This window comes from Vanacampus margaritifer, chromosome 1 (genome assembly GCF_051991255.1).
Source record: "Vanacampus margaritifer isolate UIUO_Vmar chromosome 1, RoL_Vmar_1.0, whole genome shotgun sequence".
Taxonomy (NCBI): domain Eukaryota; kingdom Metazoa; phylum Chordata; class Actinopteri; order Syngnathiformes; family Syngnathidae; genus Vanacampus; species Vanacampus margaritifer.
In genome coordinates, this window is record NC_135432.1 from 5580009 (window position 1) to 5605756 (window position 25748).

Sequence of the window (25748 nt, forward strand, 5' to 3'; positions counted from 1 at the left end):
GTTTACTTATTCTTCGCACACACATTTGGTCGTCTACTACAGCCATGTATCCTCCCCTCCCCTCTTATTAATTCTGTGCTGTGCCCTTGAGGACAGGTCTGATTGCTTTGGGGTGAAATCAGATACGTTAGGAAGAGGTCCAGACCTTTCCATAGTGACTTGGCCAGAACACACACACACACGGACACGGTTAAACTACAACACTAAAATGTTTTTTTTTTTCCTTTTAAAGGAGGAACTTGTTTTTATCTGTCCTCAGCCCCGGGCTTTCCATTAGTCTCGGCTAATACAAGTGATCTGAAAGCCTCTTATTTACTGGCAACGGCTCGCCTTGGATTCATGGAAGCTGCGGCCATGAAATAATACTCCTTGGCATTTATCTTTTGTGCAGCCCTCACCGATTACCTTGTGGTCAGTTCAGAACTGATAAAAAAAGAATTTGGAAATGATTCATGAGGTGTGTTTGTGTGCTTGTAGGCTCAGAAAACAAGAGTGTTGTCTTAGCCAGCACGGCCATTCAGCTCCTGGATGAGAGGAAATCGCCCATCGCTGCGGGTAAGTCGAGGATGGCTGCTTCTATCTCCGCCACGCGCTCTTACGTTGACAGTGGCTGCAAAATTCTCTACTCTGACTATCGTACAGGAATCTTTGGCTCTGCATTTGTATGCCATTTTGTCTTTCCCTCTTGTCTTTCCCGCTTGCTGTTGTGTATGAATTTACGCTCAAAAGAAGGTATAAAAATGAACAGACAAAAAGTTGTGTAAACAATCAGATTTCCGTGTATCCGTCCCTGTTTGTGTATCACATCAAAAGGTAGAAAATACAGGCTAGACAGTGAAACTCAATGCAGATCTTTGAGTGCAAACTGCCAGCCAGAGATTTTTGCCATTTTTCTCTTTTATTACGGAATTTCTGGGGGGGTGGAGTATTATCCAGTAGGGATGTAACGATAATGGCAATATTGTGATATTGTGCTTTTAAAATTGCCACAATATCTTCATTGTAATATTTTGATATTAAAAGCAGCGCATCTGTGAAAAGGCTGATTGTTTTCCATTTGTGCCGTTCCCGCTCCCTCTGGTGGTTAGTTTATTAGTGCAATTTAATTTAAATTTGGCATGTTTTGGCTTCCTATGTTTAAGATTAAGACCCACACTAAATGCCAGATGATGGGGAACATAACACGTTTGACTTCCTCCACAAATTCACTTGATTCACAATGTGTCTGTGTATTAGCAAGTAAGTGCCTCAAAATTAAGTGTTATTAAATAAGTGTTATTAGTGATTGTGGGTTGTGTTAATGTTACCTGTACTATTTGCCTCAGTTTATTAGCATTGTATAAACAAGACATTTACATGCAATAGATCATGTTTATTTTATTTGAATTTGTATTTCTTTTGTCCTACAGAAACCACCCGAACACAACCAAATTAAATAGTCCAATAAAAAAGACTAGATTCTGTTCCAGTCCAAACAGTAAAATAGTGTAAAAAAAATATTAAAACTAATAATAATAATAATCATCATCTTTTTTTTTAAAATAGGTCACTCAAAGGTCGAGGAAAGATCCCACAATCTTCAGCATGGGAGACAGCCACTCTACCACTTGAGCTATGCCACGCCTATGGTTTGTTAAAACATTGCTGATGTGCCCAAAAATGACTGTCTTGGAGGTACAAGGGTTCCTTCCACCTGACACCAGCGATATACACTCTAAAAAGAGAATTGTTGAACCAATTTAAAATTACAAATTGAATTGTTAAACAATTTTAAAAAATCGCTTTAATTGGTAAGACACGACTGAATTAAGTAAGTCCAAAGTGAATGTATTAAGCTTAATAAATTATGAGTTAATTAAACTTTGGATTGGAGTTACTTTGGATTAACTTAGTTAAGGTGAATATATGCTTAATTAACTCATAATTAATTCAACTTAATATATTCTTTTTGGACTATTACTATTGCTAATGATGATGACAACGAGAGTGATAATGTTTGTGTGGAGTGCTAGGATGACGTGTGCCCTTTTATGTGTTTGTTTATTTGTTTATTTATTTTGTGTGTGTTTATTGTTTTCTGTTTGGATGTTGATTCTGTGTCATGTTTTTGGGTTGAGGATTATGATGATGATAACAATGATGATAATGTTTAGTTGTTTGGATGTTAAGTTGTGTATGGATATGTTTTTGTGGGAGGGGCGGTGGGGTTGGTTGTTTTTAAGGCTGATTTCTTGGTTTTTGTTGTTTTTTCTCTGTTTCTGAAATATGTTTTTTGTGAGCTTGTGGGATCCATGGAATGAATAAAAAAGATAAAAAAAAGTTTAATGAACTCATAATTAATTAAACTTAATATATTCACTTCGGACTTCGTTACCAATTGAAGCATTTTTTTTAAGTTGGTCAACAATTCAATTTGTAATCTGAAATTGGTTCAACAATTTTCTTTTTAGAGTGTACTGACATACAGCAGGAGCGGCATGGCTCAGTGGGTAGATTGGCCGTCTGCCAACCTGAAGGTTCTGCGATTGTTCGTCAACCCTTGAGTGATATATATTTTTTGGGAATATTTTACTCTCTTCCAAGTGTAAAGTTTACTCTGATATAGTCTTCTTTTAGAGTAAAATGTACTCTACGAAATTTACTGTGTACGCGTGTATAATATGTTCTCAGTTTGGCTGTTGTTGTCTGGTCCAAAAAATTGCTATTCTTGAGAAATTACGGTAAGTACAGTAATGAAATTAGCCATATACACAGATAAACAGGTAAATATGCACAAGAATCACAGCACAAAGCTGTATCTTAGCAGAGAACAACCATCGGGTTGTGAGTAACCATTGGTAAGACAAAGGAGGGAACAGAGAAGGGCAGGAAAAGAGAAACATTTTCACGGTGCCTGACTGCGTTGACATGAGAGCAGTGCATTGTGGGTATTATAGGCCTGGGGGAAACCGTTGGAGCAGAAGGACAGAGATGGGAGAGTCTGTGTGGTGCCACAGCTCCCTCTCACTCGCACAACCAAGCACGCACACACATACATCAGACTCCTGGCAGAGCGGTAAACATGCAGCCCGCCATATTATTTTCTCAGTATTTTTCTCAGGTTGCATCCTTGTGTCAGATCTGCGAAGCTGCAATCGGAGTGACTGAACTAGCTTTAACAAGGAGACGCTACTATTACAAAGGCTGCTGATGTACAGTAATGATGATCATGGCTGTCAGATTGGGGGATGTCTGTAAGAATGATTTTATGTAAGAGAGTCAGATGGGAGGGGATATGTAGGCTGGAATGCAAATTTAGCGTAGGCCGGTTAGGGCCAGTTTTCGCTGGCCTGCGTTTCGAATGAGCTGCAGACTTGTGAATACGCTACCAGACTAACTTGACAGGACAGGCTGATGACATCACACGCCACGGTACCCCCATGGGCCTATCGCACCCATCCTCCACCCTACAATTCCCCAGACATCACTTGAGTCACAATGTTGCCGAAACGCACGCACACACACGTGAATGCCAGCATATCTGTGTGCGCGTGTGTCACATCCCGTGCCACGTGCCGTGGGTTCGCTGGCATAACGCACACAGCCATGAATGTCACGTCAGCCGTTAAGACCAAAAGCATCTGTGTATGTTTACTGTATATGCTTCAGTAAGCTATTATTCAGTGCTGTTTTCCGATTATACATAAAAATAGCAAATATAATTGTAAATTAAACAGTCAACTGCAAATGGCAAAAAGCGTATTTTAACTTTTTTTTTTTTTTTAAATACGGTAAGTGACATGGTCTGTTGTTTGTATTTGGGTTAGGGTTTAAAAAAAAATGGCGTATGTAAATATATAAAAATATGACAGCGGATAAGATTACAATTTTAAACAGTGTTAATTAACTCGAGGGAACTTTTTATTTTTAATTTTCAATTAACTTTGTAAGAGATGCTGCTCACCCTGGGAACTCTCTGCACCTTTTGCTTTTGTTTGAAACAAAAGCAAGGATAAGTAAAAGTTTAACATGTCAAGTATTTTGACATTTTTGGAAAACTTTATTTAATTTTGTAAATTATGGGGAGAAATTTGTCTCAAAATCATTTACAGAAATATGTTTGTGATTTTCAAGTGGTTTTGAGATCCACAAATATATCTGTGATTTTTATTTTAATGCGCGTTTGTGGATCGGCTGGTACGCACATTTATTTTTGAGACAAACATCACGCTGTTTCAAAATATTCACACACAGGGCAGTTATAAACATTCACATGCTGAAAGGCCTCCTCCATCCGCTATGAGGCAGTGTTGCCGTCTCCTATTTCTCGTTTAAAAATTGGACATTTAAAACATGGAGAACTTTTTCTAAACTTCTATTGTGTGTTTATTAACTCATCTGCTCCCAAAAACGTATAAATATGTTCTATTTTAAATGTTTTAATCATACCAAAGGCATATATATATATATATATATATATATATATATATATATATATATACATAGCATACAGAAGGCTTTGATGCAGCCTCTCGACTGCACAGAACGGTCAGCAGGTGGAAGAAGAGCAAAATAGATCAACCAGGGCCATGTTGAAAAAAGCAAATTTACCCACAGTTCTTAACAGATTTGTGAATAATGATGAAACTTAGCTATATTTTAATGCTCGTTGCTGAAAAATGGAAACAGATAGAAATGTACTTTTTTCCTGATGAAAGAAGAGACTCTAATCATTCTATAGAACACAATATTCTGTGGGCCTTGCAAAATCCATCTAAATCCAGTAAAACAGCCAGGAGTGAAGGGTAATGCTTCAGTGAAAATGGCTGGGAGTGAATGAGTTTTAAACACATGTTGGAAAAATACAACCTTAATTTGCTTGAAGATTTTTATGCCTGGTGCCTGTGGTGGTGTGCCAGCTTTCAAAGAAAATAATAGTTATTGTTTGCCCAAATGCCATTCCTTCCGCAAGAAAGGACCATTTGGGTGTACCAGTAGCACCAATGTCGTCTTGTTTTAAAAAAAACGTCAAATAGACAACAATGAAAGCTTATATTGATGTCATTCTTTTCACCTGAGAGTGCATGACAGGGATTGGTTTTCCTTGACTTCTGTTAAGGAATGTATCATGTGCTGCCCCATTATTTTATTCAAAATTTTTGGTCATTTCAAATTTGTACAAATTTCCAGTTGCCAATGTACACCTGCTCACTGGTCAATACAAAATTACAGTTTTGTCGGTTAAAATGTTTCCATTTATTTTGTATATTGAAGGAGATCAGCATGACTCACAAACAACACCTCAACTGACTGCTCAGTCAAAGTTTTGCATGTGATTTTGTGCAGCAGTACAATAATGGTCAATAATAATCTCTGTGTACCCGTAAATTTGTTATTGCTTCAAAGAAGTTCCCATCATCCCTTCAAGGGTTGTCAGAAAAATATTTTTCATAAAACATATTTTCTCTGCAAAACTATATCACGTTATCAGGCACAAACAATCAAATTCTCTACAAATACAGTATGTGCATTCAGTACATTTACACACACTCAAGCATAAACAGTAACACACTCACTCATATTTTCTCATCACAGACAAATGAAAACATTACTGACACCAGCTGCCTACTATGAAATCGGAAACAAATTTGATATTGGACAACAAAACTAGAAACAACAGCTGAAAGACAACCACTTTCTGAAATAAATTTCAAATACCAGAGCTCTACTAAGACCTACAAATACAGACTATTAAATATATCAGTTTGCATCTACTGTATCTGTGATATGCGTTTCTCAGACAAAGTGGAATATATTCATTTTCATTCTTTAGCCTGCCCCTTTGAATTCACATCGTTCTTCTCAGTGCATAGTCAAATACCTGTGGAATTTAATTAGCTACCCAAGTTTCAGAAAATTACAGAGCCCCTCTGGTGCCAAGGTATGAAAGATTGTTTTTTCTTTGCTAGTATGTACCCACAGTTTAGTCCTCTTTACACACAGTTCACTAATCCGTACACACACTTTAGTAATCTGTACCCACAGTTTAGCAATCTTTACCCACAGTTTACTAATCCGTACCTACAGTTTAGCAATCCGTACCCACAGTTTACTAATCTGTAGCCACATTTTAGCAATCTGAAACCAACCCTAAACTGTTGGTACAGATTGCTAAACTGTGCATACAGATTACAAAATTTTGGATGCAGATTAATAAACTGTGGGTACAGATTACTAAACTGTGGGTACATATTATCAACAACAACAAAAAAAAGTCATACCCTGGCACCAAATCTTTGCTAGTATGTACCCACAGTTTAGTCATCTTTACACACAGTTCACTAATCCGTACCCACAGTTTACTAATCTATACCCACAGTTTAGCAATCTTTACCCACAGTTTACTAATCCGTACCTACAGTTTAGCAATCTGTACCCACAGTTAAGCAATCTAAAACCAACCCTAACCCTAAACTGTGGGTACAGATTGCTAAACTGTGCATACAGATTACAAAATTTTGGATACAGATTAATAAACTGTGGGTACAGATTACTAAACTGTGGGTACATATTATCAGCAACAACAAAAAAAAGTCATACCCTGGCACCAAATCTTTGCTAGTATGTACCCACAGTTTAGTCATCTTTACACACAGTTCACTAATCCGTATCCACAGTTTACTAATCTATACCCACAGTTTAGCAATCTTTACCCACAGTTTACTAATCCGTACCTACAGTTTAGCAATCTGTACCCACAGTTAAGCAATCTGAAACCAACCCTAACCCTAAACTGTGGGTGCAGATTGCTAAACTGTGCATACAGATTACAAGATTTTGGATACAGATTAATAAACTGTGGGTACACATTACTAAACTGTGGGTACATATTATCAACAACAACCACAAAAAAAGTCATACCCTGGCACCAAATCTTTGCTAGTATGTACCCACAGTTTAGTCATCTTTACACACAGTTCACTAATCCGTACCCACAGTTTACTAATCTATACCCACAGTTTAGCAATCTTTACCCACAGTTTACTAATCCGTACCTACAGTTTAGCAATCTGTACCCACAGTTAAGCAATCTGAAACCAACCCTAACCCTAAACTGTGGGTACAGATTGCTAAACTGTGCATACAGATTACAAAATTGTGGATACAGATTAATAAACTGTGGGTACAGATTACTAAACTGTGGGTACATATTATCAACAAACAAAAAAAAAGTCATACCCTGACACCAAAGGGGCTCCGTAGAAAATGTCAAGTCACACCAACATGATTAATTTCACACTCCTCATTTTTTTCTCTCCCCGTCACAGCACATACACACAAATATGTCATCCAAAAACGATTAGGTTAAAGGGTTGAGGCCCAAATTTGAAGTTCAGGGTTTGTGTTGTCATCTCCTAGGCGATGGCATTCTCCAATGGTTCCTTCTCGTCCAGCCTGGCATGATCGGCCGCACGGGCCTCTGCCAACTGCTCGTTTTTCTTCAGCTCCCGCTGATATTTGGCCATGATGGCAGCGTAGGCGCAACCGTATACCGCCGCTGCCAGCATCATCAGACACACGATGCCACACACGACTCCGGTGATGATCACGGTGGCGATGGCATAGCGTAAGTTGACTGGCCGGTGCCTTTGCTTAGGCTCGCACTCTGGGATATTACCTCCCCCGCCACCAAATCCCTCCCCCATTGCCATGGGGACATGGAGCGCATGGCTTGAAGGATGAGCATGGTTGCCGTGCATGTGACCTCGCAGCAGCCTTTCCGATTCCAGATGATGAATGTTGGCAAATAAGTAATGGTAGCTTGTGGTCATGCAGGCGTGGAAGAGCTGGTAAGGGACCTTCTGCAGATCTCTGTCCCTCATCTCTATGGGCTGGCTGCAAAGCACCTCATCCATCACGCCACCTTGGGAGCACAGATATACATCATCAGTTGCGTTATAATCCTTTTGGCACCACACTATAGAGATGACCTCAGTCATAGCTCAGCTTCAAACAGTTCATGGGCTTGAGAGGCAGTCGTAATTAATCTGGCCTATAATGCCTTTATTGAATGGGCTATACAAAGTGTGTTATGATTAATTGTAGGACTTCAGCAGGCACCCTCTGTGTCGCCCCCTGTAAGTCAGTATTGTATTTGTCTCTCTGTCAGCACACTTTTTTTCAACCTCTCGGGGTAATCACTGGTCTTCTCTTAACCAGGCATTATTCTTTCAAGGCCCATTGTTCTGTTCTGCGCCACTTGCAATTTACAGCTTTTAAAGTAGGCAGCCAAGGGAGCGTGGCTTTCACTGTACAATGGTCATTTTGTTATATACCGTACATCGACAGTACATGCCAGGATAGCTCTCACGCAGGAAAAAAAGAAGTGTATTTGTGCAACGATAACTCAGTTGAAAGACGACTTTTGTGCAATGTCACATGAATTCAGTATCATTCAGAACTTACTTTCAAACCGGATCTGCTAATTTATTGACACAGAGGGAAGGCGCTTCGTACAAATTAGGCATAACATTAGAGCTGCCAAACAATTACGTTTTTTAATCAGATTAATCACATCTCATAATTTTGATTAATCACAATTAATCGCTGAACTTAAAAGTATTTTTATCAACATTTTTTGCCCACCAAATTTAAAGAGCATTTGTTATGTGAATTATTTATACATTTATTATGAGGACACTCTCGTCTTCCTTTTTTTCTGATCAGTTAATTGCTTGCATAATTTAGAATTAAAAAAATGACCCCAATAGTTTGACATGAACAAATATTCTGAATGTTATACACAAACATATACGTATTAAATGTTTTACTTTAATGTATGTTTATTGCTTAAACACAACCTGTGCTACCTTTAACTTAGCCATCCGCTGCCAGCTAATTTGTGGTCAAAATTAATAGTTTGATTAATCTGCATTAGTGTATGGTTAATGCAATATTTTTTTGTGATTAATCAATGAGTTAACTCTTTAACTTTGACAGCACTATATAAAATTGACATGAGTTTTGTATTGCTCAGTAAAAAAAAAATGTTTTCCGAAGAAAACAGACTCAAGCCTAAGTGAATCAATAATCACTACCAAGGAATGAATTCACTTCTTTTTTTTTTTTATCATGTCAGGTACGGTATCTTTCGTAAAAAATCGTGAAGCCAATACCATTTGACATTTTAGACTTTTCAGTTTTTGCTAGTATGTTGCCCTTGCCCACGGCTCATCAATTGAAATTAGGGCAGTGTTGCAAAATGGTCCAACAGTTCAGCAACAGTCTGCCAATATTTATGGATCTAACACTTCTCCAGTTCATAGTGCAAGTTCACGCATTCCGTTGCACATTTCTTGAAACACGATCTGGTCTTGACAAGCATGCAGTTGAGGGTCTGCTACTACCTATACTGATGAGTACACAGAGTTCTTAGAGCAGGCGTTCTTTCAAAGCCAAGAGAAGTCCTGAACTTGGTACGGGTAAAACTTGATCACTCTCTGACACATTTGTTGAATCTAGCTTTCTTTAAAATTCTGAGTTCCAGTGCAGCCCACCAGTTCAACCCCTTGCTTAACCCCTAGGCGTTATTGTGACCATTTTTTTGGCTTTTTGTTGGTTCTGACCAAGCCATTTCAAAATAAAATACTGCCCACGGGTTAAGCTTCTGCTGTGTGATTTGAAACTTGTCATGTATAGTATTAATTCAGGGATGTGATTTTTCCGCTAATTCGCGGAATTCCGCTTTTTTTTATCTCCCCCCCCCCCCCAAAAAAAAAATCCGATTTTTTTTATTTTTTATTTTAGTAGTTCATTGTGTATGCACATGACTCCGACAGATAACATCTTCTGCTATAACAAAGACATTTGTGGTATGCTCTAATATGAGTTACTTTTCATTTGGTCATGATACAATTATTTGTTCATGAAATTTGAACTCTTCAACATTATTTATGTGTTAACTTAGTAATCACATGAGTTAGATATGATGATATTCTCAGTGATAGTTTTTAAAAGCAAAGGCAGTCCAATGTTTTTGAATGTGACTGATTTTGAGTTGACTAAAACTGCCATTTTATATGGGATAGTTCAATATACATTGAAAATTTATGCTGTTGTTTTGTCTATTTCTTTGTCATGTGAGTGCATTGAAAGTACTTAAAAACACCCCCAGACCCCCGGCTAAATTTTCAGATAATTTCACTTTGGTCAAATCACATCCCTGTATTAATTGTACTACATGTTGGAGCAGTGTGATTGCCATAAAGCTCCTCAAACTGGTAGTGAACTGCAGTCGGAGAGTTCTTGCTGGGCGTACATTTTACAAACTGCTCCAATGTCCAAGAGCGAGCCGTAGACAAATAGACTTGCAAAAACTACCAAGCCTAAGATGTCAAATGATGGTAGCCTTTCAGCTGTTTGAATGATACCCGAGACAAATCACTAGAAAGGAAGTGGAAATGACTTTTGGGACTCTCTGTACTTACACGTGAAGTGTTATTTACACCAAAACAGTGCAATAACTTTTCACAAATGCACATTCAATGACACACTGACACATTTACTGTACACTCAAACACACCTGTTTGGTTCTGTTTTATGGGACAGGCTTAAAGAGATTTGTAAGGGTATGAAGCATATTTAGTCCATTTCAGTTCTTCTGTCATCCATTTATGTAAACATATTGATATATTCTATTGATATCGAGAGGCAATAAAACATCCGAAACATTTGTAGTACACGCACCTTTGAAGAGGTAAGACTCCAACCACAGTTTGAGGCCTATAAGATGGCAGTCACACCTCCACGGGTTGCCTCGTAGCGTGAGACTGTCCAGGCGGGCCAAGGCCTCCAGCAGCGATCGGTCTAATCGCGTTAGCCTGTTGTGGGCGAGTCCCAGGTGGCTCAGGTTCCTCAGATTTTCTCCCATGGCTCCGGGCAAACCCCACAGGCTTTCGTAAAGGCACATAGGAAGAAAGCAAAATGAAATCCTACAACCATAATGTTAAAATTCCATCACGGTCCGATCGAGACTATTATGACGCCTAACCTGTTGTGTGAAAGGTCAAGGTGTGAAAGTGAGTGAATGGGTCCAAACAACCGCTTATCAAGCTCTCGTAGGCTGTTGTAGGCGAGACTGAGATGCTGCAGAGTTCTGAGCCCCAGAAGAGCAGTTGGGGAAACAGATGTTATGGAATTATTTGATAGATCGAGAATGCGAACAAAGGGAATTTCTCGAAAAGCCATCGATCCGAGGCCTCTGATGCGATTGTCTTGGAGATACAATTCTTGAGTATCCGGATGTAATCGTCGGGGAATGTCGTATAAGCCTCGACCCCGGCAGTCCACAGATTTGGTGTTTGTGTTGCAGCTGCACTCTTTTGGACAGGCACGTGACAGAGAGAGGAGGGAGAGAAGGCAACACACCAGTATCACTGCAGAGACAGAAAGTAGTCATTATAAATTAGACTTCTAAAATTTCTATAATAATCTGATCACGTTAATACATTTAAAAGCGCTTAACATAAAGAGTCAAATAATCACACACTTAAGATGTGCGGGATAATCACACATTATAATTACAACCATCAAATGTAAATCTTAAAACAATATAGTGTATTTATTTACTGTATACCAGTGGTTTTTAAAACCCCTTCTCGTTCCGACGGCCCCTTCGGTCAAACCCCAGGGGTTCTGTGAGTCAAACTCAAACGACAAGACCCACATCCGACTCATATGATTTGTGATGACACACACCACTTGGCCATCATTGGCTGCACGTTACACGCTACATTACTTAGCCAATGTGTGCTGCAGGGAATTAGTGTGTTCAAGTTGACTTGTGACTGTCGTAATGGTACGTCTTATGATTTATTTCCTATTATTTTAATGCCGTCATACTATGTCAAGCCAAAAAAGGAAAGGACAAATATGTCCATCCATCCATCCATTTTCTTGGCCGCTTTTCCTCACTAGGGTCGCGGGGGTGCTGGAGCCTATCCCAGCTGGCTTCGGGCAGTAGGCGGGGTACACCCTGAACTGGTTGCCAGCCAATCGCAGGGCACACAGAGACGAACAACCACACTCACATTCACACCTAGGGACAATTTGGAGTGTTCAATTAACCTGCCATGCATGTTTTTGGAATGTGGGAGGAAACCGGAGTACCCGGTGAAAACCCACGCAAGCACGGGGAGAACATGCAAACTCCACCCAGGAAGGCCGAAGCCCGGACTCGATCTCACGTCCTCTGCACTGGGAGGCGGACGTGCTAACCAGTCAGCCACCGTGCTGCCAGGACAAATATGTGCAATATGAATTCACATAGTGTATATAGCGAACATACTATGTTCCGCAGAGTTCAATGCCGGGGCCTCTGCTGTTTTCATTGTATCTGCTGCCCCTGGCTTCCATCTTAACAGTAATGGTTGTTTTAAAGTGCTCTATAAATACAGAGTTGAGTTGAGTGATGGTAAACGTCGTGATTTGCAATGCCAAGTTGGGCAATTCTAGCAAAATTAAAGGAACAATTCCTTAATAAACTGCATGGAGATGGGGAATACATGAACACAACGCTTTTCAAGATGAACAGAGCCAGCTTCATTGAGAAGACCACTCTCACTGTTCATTTTGTTCACTCGAAATTCTATACATATAACTTAAAGTTTCAAGAGGGGTTCGTTGAATACGCATAGGAAACTAGTGGGATTCAGTACCTCCAACAACGTTAACAACCACTGCTGTATAATAACAGTCACTATTTTGTGTACACATTCACATTCAATACATTTTTAAATGTGTCCAAACGTTCTGTTTGGATGATACAGATAAGAGCCAATTGATTCAATTGATTCCAGCAGAACCTTAATTGTTGACAATTGTGGCATGAATCAAGACACTGTAGAATTTTTTTTTGCACATTTAAAAATAAATCTTAAAATGACTGCCATCCACACAACTCATTCGTTTGGCTTCAATAAGTCAAATTGATCATTTTACATTGTGTTAAGTTTAGGTGAGGGGAGTATGGCGTTCGAGGAATTCAGATGCGGAATACTTTACAACTGGGGTAACCAAACTTTTTGGACCTGGCAGCTACTTCTTCAGTACTAATTGCACACTTCTGAAATAACAAAATGACTTGAATTATTTGGGGTAAATCATCTCCTCATCCTCGTTGTGCTCGCTAGCTTGTGTCTATGGTTTAGTCATGCACTACTGTACAATACTCAACTTTGAAATACTTTACTATGTTTGTTTTTAAATATTGTCATTTGTGAATTTAGACCAATGCAATTGTGTTTTTCAAAAAATAGTAGAATAGCAGCTTTCTGATAAGTGGCACTATTTTATTTGATTTTTTAAGACGTGCAATACACAAAAAAAATTATTAATCTTGCTAGTGAGCTATTTTTAGAACAGGCCTGCAGGGAACTCATGTGGTCCTTGGCCCTTGAGCACAATGTTAGTGAACCCAACTTAAGAATCTTAGAAAAAAAACATACGATGTTATCTTTTGGGATAATGATGATGTCATCCTTTCTGTTACTGTACACCATTTTTACAGTCACGCCATCATAAAGTGGAGTGTGTTCAGTTTAACACAATGAGCTCACATGTTCATGGTCTTAAGTACAACATAAAGTAGTTTGAATAGTTGGACATATTTGTTTCACGTTTCCGTGAATGCTGCAAAGGTCTGAATGTAACGCGTAAGAATGATGCTCACTCACACTCCCACCTCTCTGACCTGCTTAGACACGGGCCCTCTGTGACGTCAAAATCTCAAACCGCAACCCCTCACCCACTCGCTACCCACACACAAATCCATACATAGCAGATATTGGGTGTCTGATTCCTTTCGAGTTGACTTCACATGTCCATTCCTCCTGGAACATCACAGCAGTATTTATAGCATTGGCTGGACTAGCTTGAGGCTATCTGAAATGCAGTTCAAGCCCAAGCCTGTGAATGCAGCTAGATAATTGTAGTCTATTTATTCTGAACGGATTGGTAGGCTACAAAATGATTTGCTCTTCAAATGCTACGAACGTAAATATTACGCATTACACAGTTTAGAAAGTCAAGTGACCTCAGTTTTAATAATTTGTATCTCAATTTTAATGTATTTTTTTTGTTATTATTTTTGTACTTATACATTATTTACAGTATTTACCATGTCAACCTGGTATTCCTATGCAGAACTTATTTAAAACAGTTATAAAACGAATCACCAAAAAACAGAGCAGGATCTAATGTGACCATGTCCACTGCAGTCAACAAACACATCAGGAGTTCAATAAAAGCATGACGTACTGTAAATCAAATTAAAATGGTCTAAGTCTCCTGTGTTGTGTTTAGGAACAACTCAACTCAAATTTTCCAATTATTATAAGTCCAAGTGAAGTAGCTCGCATCACTCAATTCAGCTAGAGCACTTTTAAACAACCACCGCTGTTTTCTTAAGATGGAACCCAAGGGCATTAGATGCAATGAAAACAACAGAAGCCCCAGAATTGAACCCTGCGGAACACCATATATTCCGTTATACATGAATTAGTCCCGCCCCTTACTTTTTTTTGCTCGACATAGTTAGTATGAAGGGATAACAATAATAAACAGACATACAGTCGCAACAGTCAAAAGTCTCTTATTGAGCACACCAAATTTCTATATCTCCATGCATCTGACGTAAGTGTTCCCTTTTTGCTAGATAGCTAGTAGCTCGCATCACTCAATTCAGCTAGAGCACTTTTAAACAACCACCGCTGTTTTTTTTAAGTTGGAACCCAAGGACATTAGATGCAATGAAAACAACAGAAGCCCCAGAATTGAACCCTGTGGAACACCATATATTCCGTTATACATGAATTAGTCCCGCCCCTTACTTTTTTTTGCTCGACATAGTTAGTATGAAGGGATAACAATAATAAACAGACATACAGTCGCAACAGTCAAAAGTCTCTTATTGAGCACACCAAATTTCTATATCTCCATGCATCTGACGTAAGTGTTCCCTTTTTGCTAGATAGCTAGTAGCTCGCATCACTCAATTCAGCTAGAGCACTTTTAAACAACCACCGCTGTTTTCTTAAGATGGAACCCAAGGGCATTAGATGCAATGAAAACAACAGAAGCCCCAGAATTGAACCCTGTGGAACACCATATATTCCATTATACATGAATTAGTCCCGCCCCTTACTTTTTTTTGCTCGACATAGTTAGTATGAAGGGATAACAATAATAAACAGACATACAGTCGCAACAGTCAAAAGTCTCTTATTGAGCACACCAAATTTCTATATCTCCATGCATCTGACGTAAGTGTTCCCTTTTTGCTAGATAGCTAGTAGCTCGCATCACTCAATTCAGCTAGAGCACTTTTAAACAACCACCGCTGTTTTTTTAAGATGGAACCCAAGGGCATTAGATGCAATGAAAACAACAGAAGCCCCAGAATTGAACCCTGTGGAACACCATATATTCCGTTATACATGAATTAGTGCGGCCCCTTACTTTTTTTGCTCGACATAGTTAGTATGAAAGGATTACAATAATAAACAGACATTTACAGTCCCTTATTGAGCACACCAAATTTCCCGCAGCACAGATATGCCCAGGTTAAGAACACTCGAATTAATATGTAGTATCATTACATCTCATAATTAATACACAAGTGTTCCTTGAAAGAGTGCGCTGACACGTGTGTACGCATCGAGCGCTTGCATGGCCACACATAAACACAGCATCAGCTCAGTGAAGCATTGTAGCTGTAGAACGAGGTCAACACTGGAGAATGGCTCTGTGCTCTCATGTGTCCCTTCAGCCCCAAATACATGCAGAGAGGCTTGTAATGATGTGCACACGCAGCCCACAGCAAGTGGCTACCACGTTAAGTCAGCCTCAGACCAAAGCCTTGTTTTTTTTTTTTCTAACAGGAAGCTATGAGGGGCAATGCAAAAATACAACAATAAACACAGCAAAGACGGAGAAATTGTTTTTATATTTAAACTGTTTTAATTCGGGGCTATTTAAAAACAAGGTGAAACATGTTTGCTATTATTATTATTATTATTATTATTATTATTATTATTATTATTATTATTATTATTATTATTATTATTATTATTATTACACTTAAGCCATTGCTGTATTAGACAACCATTTATACAACATGCTGAAATTATGCAGCCTACTGAAATTATACTGCCCACGTTAAAGCACACTTACAGAATTTGTAACCAGAATAATTGCTCTCCTACCTCTCATATCTGCCAGACGTCCTTTGACCGCTTGAGTTTTCTGTCCTTTTTTCTTTTTTAGCTCCCCTTTTGGGTTCTAGTGAGTGACCCTTGTCCAGGCTCCATTAGCTGTCATTGAGGCTAAGAGTCCTTATTGTCATTTTGGTTGACCAATATGATCAATGAGCATTTTTTTTTTTTTTTTTTTAACAAGCCAAGAAGAGGCTTGGAAAACCTGTGTTGTTCTCCGAATTCTTAACACTGCCTACGAGCGTGAAACCCCATCAGAGGGGCCGGATCAGAACACAGAGCTTACTGCCAGCTAAACAGCCAGTGTGGGAACCACTGAAACACTTTCTCTCTCTCTCTCGCTTGCTCTCGCACACTCTCTCTCTCTCTCTCTCTCTCTCGCTTGCAGCTTGTTTCTTTCTGTCTCTTTTATTTTCCGTCATCGTTTTTTGTGCTTCAACATATTTTTCTCCCCCCCCCCCCCCCCCGCCTGTGTATTTTATCTTCCAAATTGTACATCTGCCTTGCTTTCTTTTTTGCTCGCTCCCTCTGTCCATAGTTATATCAGTAAAGTGTCATATCTCGGCAAACAGCTGTGCCTCCTAAATCTTCAGGTCCGCATGCACTATGACATTTACCGCCACTTCTATTTCTAAGGCAAGAGCTTAAAGTTGAATGTGGAGTGTAATACTCAAACAATTAAATGTGCAAGAACACACTTGAAGGATGCCCAGTGTGGTGGCATGCTCTAATGCTAATACGCATGTGACACGGGCAGAGGGGATGGCAGAACGTGCTCCCAGCACAGTAAAGAAGGAAGAAGAAGAAAAAAAATAAACCGCACCAATGCACACATGAACACACGTAGAATGAGCAGGATGTTAAGCCGTTGCAGTAAATCGACATTGAATTCTTTTTGCTAAGCTCTTTTGAGCTCTTGGGTCAAATTGAAGGAGAGGCAAAAATGGACAAAAAATGAGGCAGATTAATGAGGGAATTGTTTTCTAATGGTTATTATTATATTTAAGCTCGCAATGTGACCTTGGATCTTGTTGCCTCCTTGTCCATCCATAATTCCCATCCAGTGACTTTCCTTCTCTCTGACGTATAAAACTGCCGTTTATGTCACATGCTTCTATGCAATTGGCAGTTCAATTTTATTAGATGACCCGGTTTAGGATCGGCCCAGGACTGAATTACTATATGCGGTCTAAAATGTTCAAACACAATAGATCAGTGCACACACTGATAAGTATTTGATAAGATGAATTTGTGGAGGTTGTCTGTCATCCAGTTCACGATGCAGTGTTAACACGTGACCTGTTCCCGTTCTAAAATGGTAACTGATACTTTGCTTACATGCCCCTTGGTGGCTTTAAGCATCAGAACATTAACCCTGGAGAACCCAAGAACCCTTTTCTTCTTTGGAAAATTATGAATTATACATTAAATGACTGCTATAAATTCACTGAATACCAAAATATATGTTTTTTCAATGTTTTTTTCAATGTATTCCCTAATTTAGGATTAGGGCGAAATTTGACCCTTTTGGATTTAGGGGTATCATTTCGAAAAATCTGAATAACAAAAACTGTCAGTAAACTATTTAGAATTTAAGAAAATAATCAATCAAATACACAGCTACATTGAACAATATATATTTTTTGTTTTATTTGTTGCATTTTAGCCATCTTGTCACCACCACTCTGGCTCATTTAAGTGCAATATTCATCCACTAGATGGCCCCATGCAGGGGTCAGAAGTGGCACTCTGGACTTTTGAAGTTAAATTTGTAAAAAAAAAAAAAGGTCTATGTTATTTGAGTAGCAGAATCTATAGGGGCCATATTTGACCCCGTGGGTTCTCCAGGGTTAAATTGTATTCTTTATATCCAGTACAATTTTGTTAACAAAAACTAAATGTTAACATTTTAATCAACTCACATTTCTCACCGGGCAAAAACTGACTAGATGAGACTGAAAAAAAACTTTAATAATGGGAATGAATCACTATGCAGTTTTGTGGCCTAACGAAGACAAGACAAAAATGTTGTCCACTAAATAAAGACTGGGCTAATATCAATGGACATTTTAGTTCAGGGAAAAAAGATGAGATTAAAATTTGATGATGTAATCCACCATTAACATACAGTCACACACCCCCTGTGAAATCTGCACAGTGAGCACAAACACATGGGACAGACAGAAGATGGTGGATTCAAGGTGCAAGGTTAAAAGTAAAACATTAATGGCCATGCCTTACATATGGACACATTTTCGCTACATTAAAGTGAAGGAAAAAAAAAAAGGTATGCTGGATTTTTGTCGTCGGGAAGGAATGTGTATATAAGGTAGCTGGGAAAAAAACACAACAAACATGAGGTGACATGTCGCAGGTTACCACAAAGACACATTTTAACAACAAGTTTGGTGGTAGTTATTTAAAATGTGACATTAACCAACGGCTATCATATTCCAAACTTGCTAGCATGTAGCATGTAGCCATAGTAGCCACTATTATACAGTAATTGTGTGAAGTTGAATGTGTGCTAACTGCTATACTGCTAAGTCAACAATTCATCTCGATAAAATAAAATGATTCAGCACGCATAATTAAAAAATATAAAAGGACAAAATGATTGTCCTGACCAAAACTGCACCAAAATGTTGACACTTTGTGTGTGTGCGTACGTGTTTTCTTTGACTAAAATGAAGACTAAAATGCTCCGCCCATAGCCAACTAAAAAGTAACTAAATAAAAATGAGATGAGGTTGAATAAATGTGATCAAAACTAACACGTGCAATTGAAATTGAAGACACAACTGTACATTTAAAAATGGCTGATCAAATTAACAATAACAATACACTGCTGAGATCGTATCGGATCAACAGAAAGGTCCTAACTCTTCAGACAAGTTTAATAAAATATGTCGTCAAAGCTTTCTACTACAGCTGTCAAAATTAATCGATCATCAAATTAAATCGACAACTATTTTAATAATTGAGTAATCGTTTGCAGCCATTTAAAAAAATTCAAATCCTCCGATTTCAGCATATCATCAGTAATTGTTCACTGATTTCTGTAGTTATTCATGAAAGATTATCTTCTGTGTTTGAGCAAAATAAAACATTTACAAACATCTGTTTTTACTTTGAAAGCAATGACCAAACCGGTAACACAACATCAAGGGCGCCCGCCCCCCCCCTTTTTTTTTAACTCATTCACTGCCATTGACAGCAATAGACGTCAAAAATCAATTTGAACTATTTGTATTAGTTTAATTTTTTTCCCCATTTTTGTTAACAAGAGTATGAAAGCCTAGAATTTTTTTGTAGTACATTTAGAACAGATATAAAATTTGTGTTTAATCGTGAGTTAACTAGTGAAGTCATGCGATTAATTACGATTACAAATTTTAATCACCCGATGCCCCTGATTTTTAATAATCTTTTCTTTATTATTATTATTTTTTAATAATCTTTTCTTTTCTTTTTATAAGAAAAGATTATTAAAAATTAGGGGCGTCGGGCGATTACAATTTTTAATCGCATGGCTGCACTAGTTAACTCACGATTAATCGCAAATTTTATATCTGTTCTAATACAATAAAACAAATCTTGGAAAAGTGGGAAAAATGTTAAACTAATAGAAGTAGTTCAAATGAATTTTTGACGTCTATAGCCGTCGATGGCAGTGAATGAGTTAATCACTATATCAGGGATGTGATTTTTCCGCTAATTCGCGGAATTCCGCTTTTTTTATCCCCCCCCCAAAAAAAATAGATTTTTTATTTTTATTTATTTTTTTATTTTTTATTTTTTTTTTTTTTAGTAGTTCATTGTGTATGCACATGACTCCGACAGATAACATCTTCTGCTATAACAAAGACATTTGTGGTATGCTCTAATATGAGTTACTTTTCATTTGGTCATGATATAATTATTTGTTCATGCTTCCCCCCCCCCCCACTGGGCACTGCCCTGGACCTAGCTGGGTGCCAGCGGCCCCCAGACCCCCGGCTAAATTTTCAGATAATTTCACTTTGGTCAAATCACATCCCTGTTATATACAAATGCAAAGTAAAAATTAACCACCGATGACTGGTTAATAAACAGTAATTAGGGATTTATTTAATGCCCGTTAATGCAAAATTAAAATGGATTAGTTGATTAATCGATTCTGAAAATATTCGATAGTGACAGCACTAATGGTAACCTCTGTGTACAGGTACAGCTATACAAATAAAAAAAATAAAGACTTTCTTACATTGTGAAAACCGCCATGAAAATCATGGAGGTGAAATAATATCCATGGCCTCAAATATGAAATGAGCAGTCAGCAGCACCCTGCAGCCTGCTTACACTGCCCAAATGTCATCTCAACTGCTTCACAGTAATAACTATTTTTGATTGTGTCATCTGGGCTTGTGTCAAATCAAATAAAATACACAATTCACACACATTTGCCTTGGCTATATGTACTGTATATACTGCATTAAGTCAGACGCTCACTCAAATGTCTTTGGGTTTTACGGTCTTTAGTCGAATTCCAATTAACTGTCGGCATTAAGCCGGTTGTCATCGCGTCCTGCCGGGGATTGCGCTGATGGGATGTTGGCGATGGGTGGATTTGGAGTGGATTTTATGACTCTTCATCTTTGGATTCATAAACCCAGCTCAGAGCATAATGCTGGACACCCCCACATGCGTAAATCATACCGAGGGAAATTTAATTCGTCCCTATAGTGCAGAAACTTAAGCATGACAGATTTAGGCCCTTTGTGTTTTTGCACTGAGGTTCTAGCAAGAAGACGACGTGACTGTTTCTTTTTACCTGTAATGCACTGTGACAGATTTCCATTCATTCTGCATGGAGAACTGAATTTTTCCCACCCTCTTCATTTTTATCCCTTACCGTCACTATTTCTGGCGTCTTGTTTTTTCCGGGTCTAAAAATCATATCGTATCTGTTTTGGCGTCATGAGCTAGCTTAGGCGCTCTTTCCATTGCCCCGCGTCTTAAATTAGCTTTTCCTCATGGGTTTTTACAAGTGGGTGTAGAAATGGTGGGCTGCTGAAGGGATCTGGCAAAGCTTATGATGAGATAATCTGCACCTGTTCCTCTGCGCGACGGCTAAAACAGGCCACAGCAGCACACCACTGCCCTTAATAATTGTACCGACATACACAAAAACAAAAATACAATTCCTTCGTAAGTGTTTTAGCAGCCGAGAATTCACTACCGTGTTTTTTTTTTTATTTTTTATAATGAAAGTAAGACTTGTGGTTGACTGGCGACCAGTCAGGAGTCTGCCACACCTCTCACCCAAAATCAGTTGTGATGGGCTGCGGCTCACCTGTGACCGTAATGAGAGTAGAGAATGGATGGATATTCTCCAGTAAAATATTAAAGCACCAGCTGTATATGATGTAATTGCAGAAATTAAAAAAACAGACATAAAAATTGTGAAAAATGATTAAAAACGTTTTGCATTAATAATGTGACTGCAGAACTCAATGAAAAAAAAATGGTTTAGAGAGTAAAGTCAAAAATAAATAACTCGTATATGTATAAATGGATACCATTTAAATGGGGTCTGATTTACCCCTGATTTAAAGTTAAGATGTTTTAGTAGTCTTTTCCTGACAATTTATTTGTGCTTTTTTTAGCAGAAGCCTGTGAACGTTTTGTGCAAACACGGACTTTTATTTCAAACTTTTGAAAATTCCATCCACCAGTTTAAGTGCAGTGTTTGTCATGTTTAGTCAAATGTACAACATTGAATTTAAGAACCAACAAATCATCAACAACATCAAACCAGTTTATACCGATTTATACCTGGTGTGCGTCTCTGATAAAAGACGGGCTAGATATTAAAATGAATGATACAATTTGGTTTGGTTGCATTCAAGTCAGCAAGGAGTCGGAATATTTCAAATTGATGGTGTGGATTTGAAGTTCATTCAATTAAGTGACTATAATTCATCTTCTAACTTATTATTCATTTTAATTCTAAACAATGTTTTTTTTTTTTATGTCAGGACTGATTTAGCAGTGTTTTGTGTTTTCCAGCCGTCGGCATCCAAATGAAACTTGACTTCTTTCAGAGGAAATTCTGGACAGCCAGCAGACAGGTACGCAATGACAAATACAGTCGACATCAACATACAACATAAAGCTTCAATACGTCATTGCAAGCTTTAGTGTGTGACGTGCAGTTTGATACAAAAAGTATTTCAGGAGAAAATACTAAATTGCTTTCGAAGTTTTGCCATTCGTGAGTTTTTCATTTCACTTTCAAGACTTATTTTCAAAGGGTCATGAATCGCTTCATTGAACGTATTCATTTTAAAGCACGAGTTGACAAGATAATAAAGGTTAGCAGCTAGCAAGGGGCTTTGTGTTCGTAGCCTTTGCTCATATTTCACTGCTTTTATTGACTCTCTCTTAGTGTGCTGCACTGGACGGGAAATGCTCCATAAGTTGTGACGATGAGGTTCGTTCCTTCCTCACTTGTCACTTTCTTACACATCAACCTGAACTTGAGTGTGATGTGTGTGTGTTTTTTTGTTTTGTTTGTTTTTTTCAACAGAACATTAACTGCTACCTCATTGACAACAACGGCTTCATCCTGGTCGCAGAGGACTACAGTCTGGTTCGACACGCATTATTATTGAATCATGTGCCACACTTGATCTGAAATCCAGAAATGGAACTATAAACAGTTAAATATGAAAATAAGTAAAAAGGGAGTATTGCACTTTAGAGTCCAGTATTTATAATAGATTAGACAAACTTTCATAGTAAACTAGGACAAATGTGAATGTTCTTTTTTTGCAACATGAAATTTTACTAATGTGGATCTTACATTAGATCACCATCTTAATTAAAGAAAAGCAATCTGTTATTTGGTGAGCAATCATAAAATGTAAACAATATACATAACAATTCTACATACTACGTAATACATAATATCCTACATACAGTACATTTTACTTTAGACCTGTATATACTGCCCCCAAGTGGTTTAGATAATAATGACGACTGTAATGGACGGGTACTGTTCAGTATATGAGAAAGTGATTCTTAGTCACTTTTTTTGCTTGCTAGATAATTGCTGATTGATTGATTGAAGTAAATCAACGTAGTTGATTGTAGCCTTTGTAGCAACTAAATACAGTACAATACAAAAACTTAACTGTAACATAAGGGAGGTTGTATTAGTGTGTTTTTTCCCCCCCACTGGCATGATTAACAGGATTTTGTTTACAAGAATTCTTCTTTTTTTTTTTTCTGGAGAGCTCAGTATTGTTCATTCGGTAATTTTACCGATTTGACATGTCATCATCATTGCTCTCTCTTTTTTATTTTTATTTTATTTTTTTTTTGTATGTGGGTGAGTATGTGTATGTGCGTACAAGAATTCTTCTGCCGTATCAACATTGCCAATAAGATCATGTCACAATTTAGTGTGATTACTCTCTCTCTGTCTCCCCTGCCTCTCTATTTTAACCCAACCAGTCGAAGTTGGTTCCGATAAAAATTAAGTTCTTTTTTCCCACCATTGTCAGAGCGCTCGCTCATGTGGGGTTCATTTTGTTTTTCTAGACGTGTTCCCAAAGGACATGCCTTGAGAATTGGTGACGTACGCTTATAAAGAACTTGACTTTTGACTGTCTTTCTGTTCAGACGGGGAATTTTTTTGGAGAAGCCGAAGGGGCCGTAATGAGTAAGCTCCTGCAGATGGGCTCTTTCAAGAGGTAAGTCTCATTTTGTGTGGGTGTGTTAGAAATTCCACGCATAATATCGTGGCACACAGACGGGCCACAGAATGAGAGCATGTCTCCAATGGCGCTGACAGCTCTTAACTTGGCCAATCATGCTGAGCTATTAAGTGCCGAACTCCGATCCTTGGTGAAGCGTTCTTCGTTTCGGGATTACCGCAAAAATCTTTTGCTGAAATGCCGGAGAAACTAGAAATCACAGACACACGCAGAATTTGCGCACCTTCGGGGATACAAAACTTGTAGAGCTGCTGTTGTAGTGTGGTTCTATGATTTTGGAAAAAAATCTCCCACATACATTATGTTCCTAATATGACAATATTAACTCATTTGCCCCCAAAAACGTATAAACATGTTCTATTTTAAGTATTGCGATGGCCCCAAAAACTTATTTATACGTATTTTATTTTTTTTATTTTTTTTTATGCCAGAGCATACACTAGGCTTTGATGCAGCTTAAAGCAATGGTAGTTACTAGAAAAAATGGCCAACATGTGGCAGCAGAGTATAAGAGATCAGCCAGGGCCATGTTACAACAAGCTTCTTTTCCCCAGTATTTTCAACAGGTTTGTAAATATATAACTACTGTATATTCTGATGCTAGTTGCTACAAAATTAAAAGATAAATATACGTTTATTTTGGTAGGTTCCCTGTTTTTATAGAAATAGAACAGAATATTCTGTGGTTCTTGCAAAATCAGTCAAAATCCAGTTAAACTGCTGGGAGCGAAGGGGGTTGCTTAGGTGAAAATGGCTGGGAGTGAATCAGTTAATTGATTAGACCTCAGTGGTCTCTTTAGGGAATCAAAGATCCCAAAAATTATTTATATGTTCATTTCCATCTTTTGTTCATCCTTTTGCAACAAAATCAGGATCATTTCGATTATCATCAACATGAATCTCATGTGCTGAGAGTACAAGTTGTCAAAGAGACCCATGAGAGCTTTCAGAGAATCTTCAGGGTTGGATGATGAGGATTAAGTTTGAAATTGAGCATGACGTGATGCGTGAATAATATTGCTTGTAGATCTTAACACCAATGAAAGCAGTGCTGTGTTAACCCTCCACAACTGTCACCATCTGTGCAGAATCAACGTGCTGATGTGAACACTTTTAATTTGGATGAATCTTCAATTTTGAGCTCAATGCAAAATGCCCACTTATTTGTCAGGATTTTGCATTCAGCCCACTTTGGCGATTAAACATGACGATCGTTTCCTAATGCGAGCATTAGAAAGGCAAATTGATGAGAATTTGCCTTTGAGAATGAGGAAACAAGTTTGCATGCCAAATAGCATGTATGATGCATTACTCACATGTATCACATTTGGACACGAGCACAGGTTTGCTGCTTACAACATAATGGGACCTGGCTTAGTGCTAATTGGTTCCTGGTGGTGCGTAGCAGCTGTGTCATCGGTCCTGTGACTGAGGTTTTCATCTGACCCCAAGCTGCGGATTAACCTGGTCCCCTCAGATAAACGAAACGGTCCCGTCAAATATACCCGAAGATGAAAAGTGTTTAACTGCAAAAATGTTTGTACATATGAGATACTGTACGTCATGTGATGTGCAGGGTATGAGCAAGACGGGCAGCCAGCTTCAGAAGGTTTTATCCTTCTCACATCATGCCAGCAAGTACAACTAGCTATGTGGTTCCTCACTTTTTCCATATGATTTGCATACCATGTCGAAAGCAGCATAAGCCTGCTTGCTCTCAAATGGCTCTTTTCAA

The 25748-nt window shown here is 38.3% G+C and overlaps 2 protein-coding genes across 4 annotated transcripts in view; one reads left to right on the forward strand and one right to left on the reverse strand.

Moving 5' to 3' along the window:
* The window catches only part of LOC144053507 (voltage-dependent calcium channel subunit alpha-2/delta-3-like), a 133689-nt gene that overhangs the window by 96805 nt on the left and 11136 nt on the right, over positions 1-25748 (forward strand). For all 3 annotated transcript variants that reach the window (XR_013294465.1, XM_077568018.1, XM_077568025.1), the window contains 5 exons: positions 478-555; positions 22302-22363; positions 22681-22725; positions 22822-22884; positions 23919-23989. Coding sequence is in view for 2 of the 3 variants with exons in the window: in XM_077568018.1 (XP_077424144.1) it covers positions 478-555; positions 22302-22363; positions 22681-22725; positions 22822-22884; positions 23919-23989 (319 nt within the window). In the remaining variant the exon portion in view is untranslated. The remainder of the gene's footprint in view (positions 1-477; positions 556-22301; positions 22364-22680; positions 22726-22821; positions 22885-23918; positions 23990-25748) is intronic.
* Positions 1547-16572, reverse strand: lrtm1 (leucine rich repeat transmembrane protein 1). Its single transcript, XM_077568041.1, has 4 exons — positions 16242-16572; positions 11030-11414; positions 10726-10931; positions 1547-7903 (listed from the first exon to the last, which is right to left on the reverse strand). Exons 1-4 carry the CDS (start codon positions 16246-16248, stop codon positions 7395-7397), a joined length of 1107 nt encoding a protein of 368 aa, XP_077424167.1. The 5' UTR covers positions 16249-16572; the 3' UTR covers positions 1547-7394.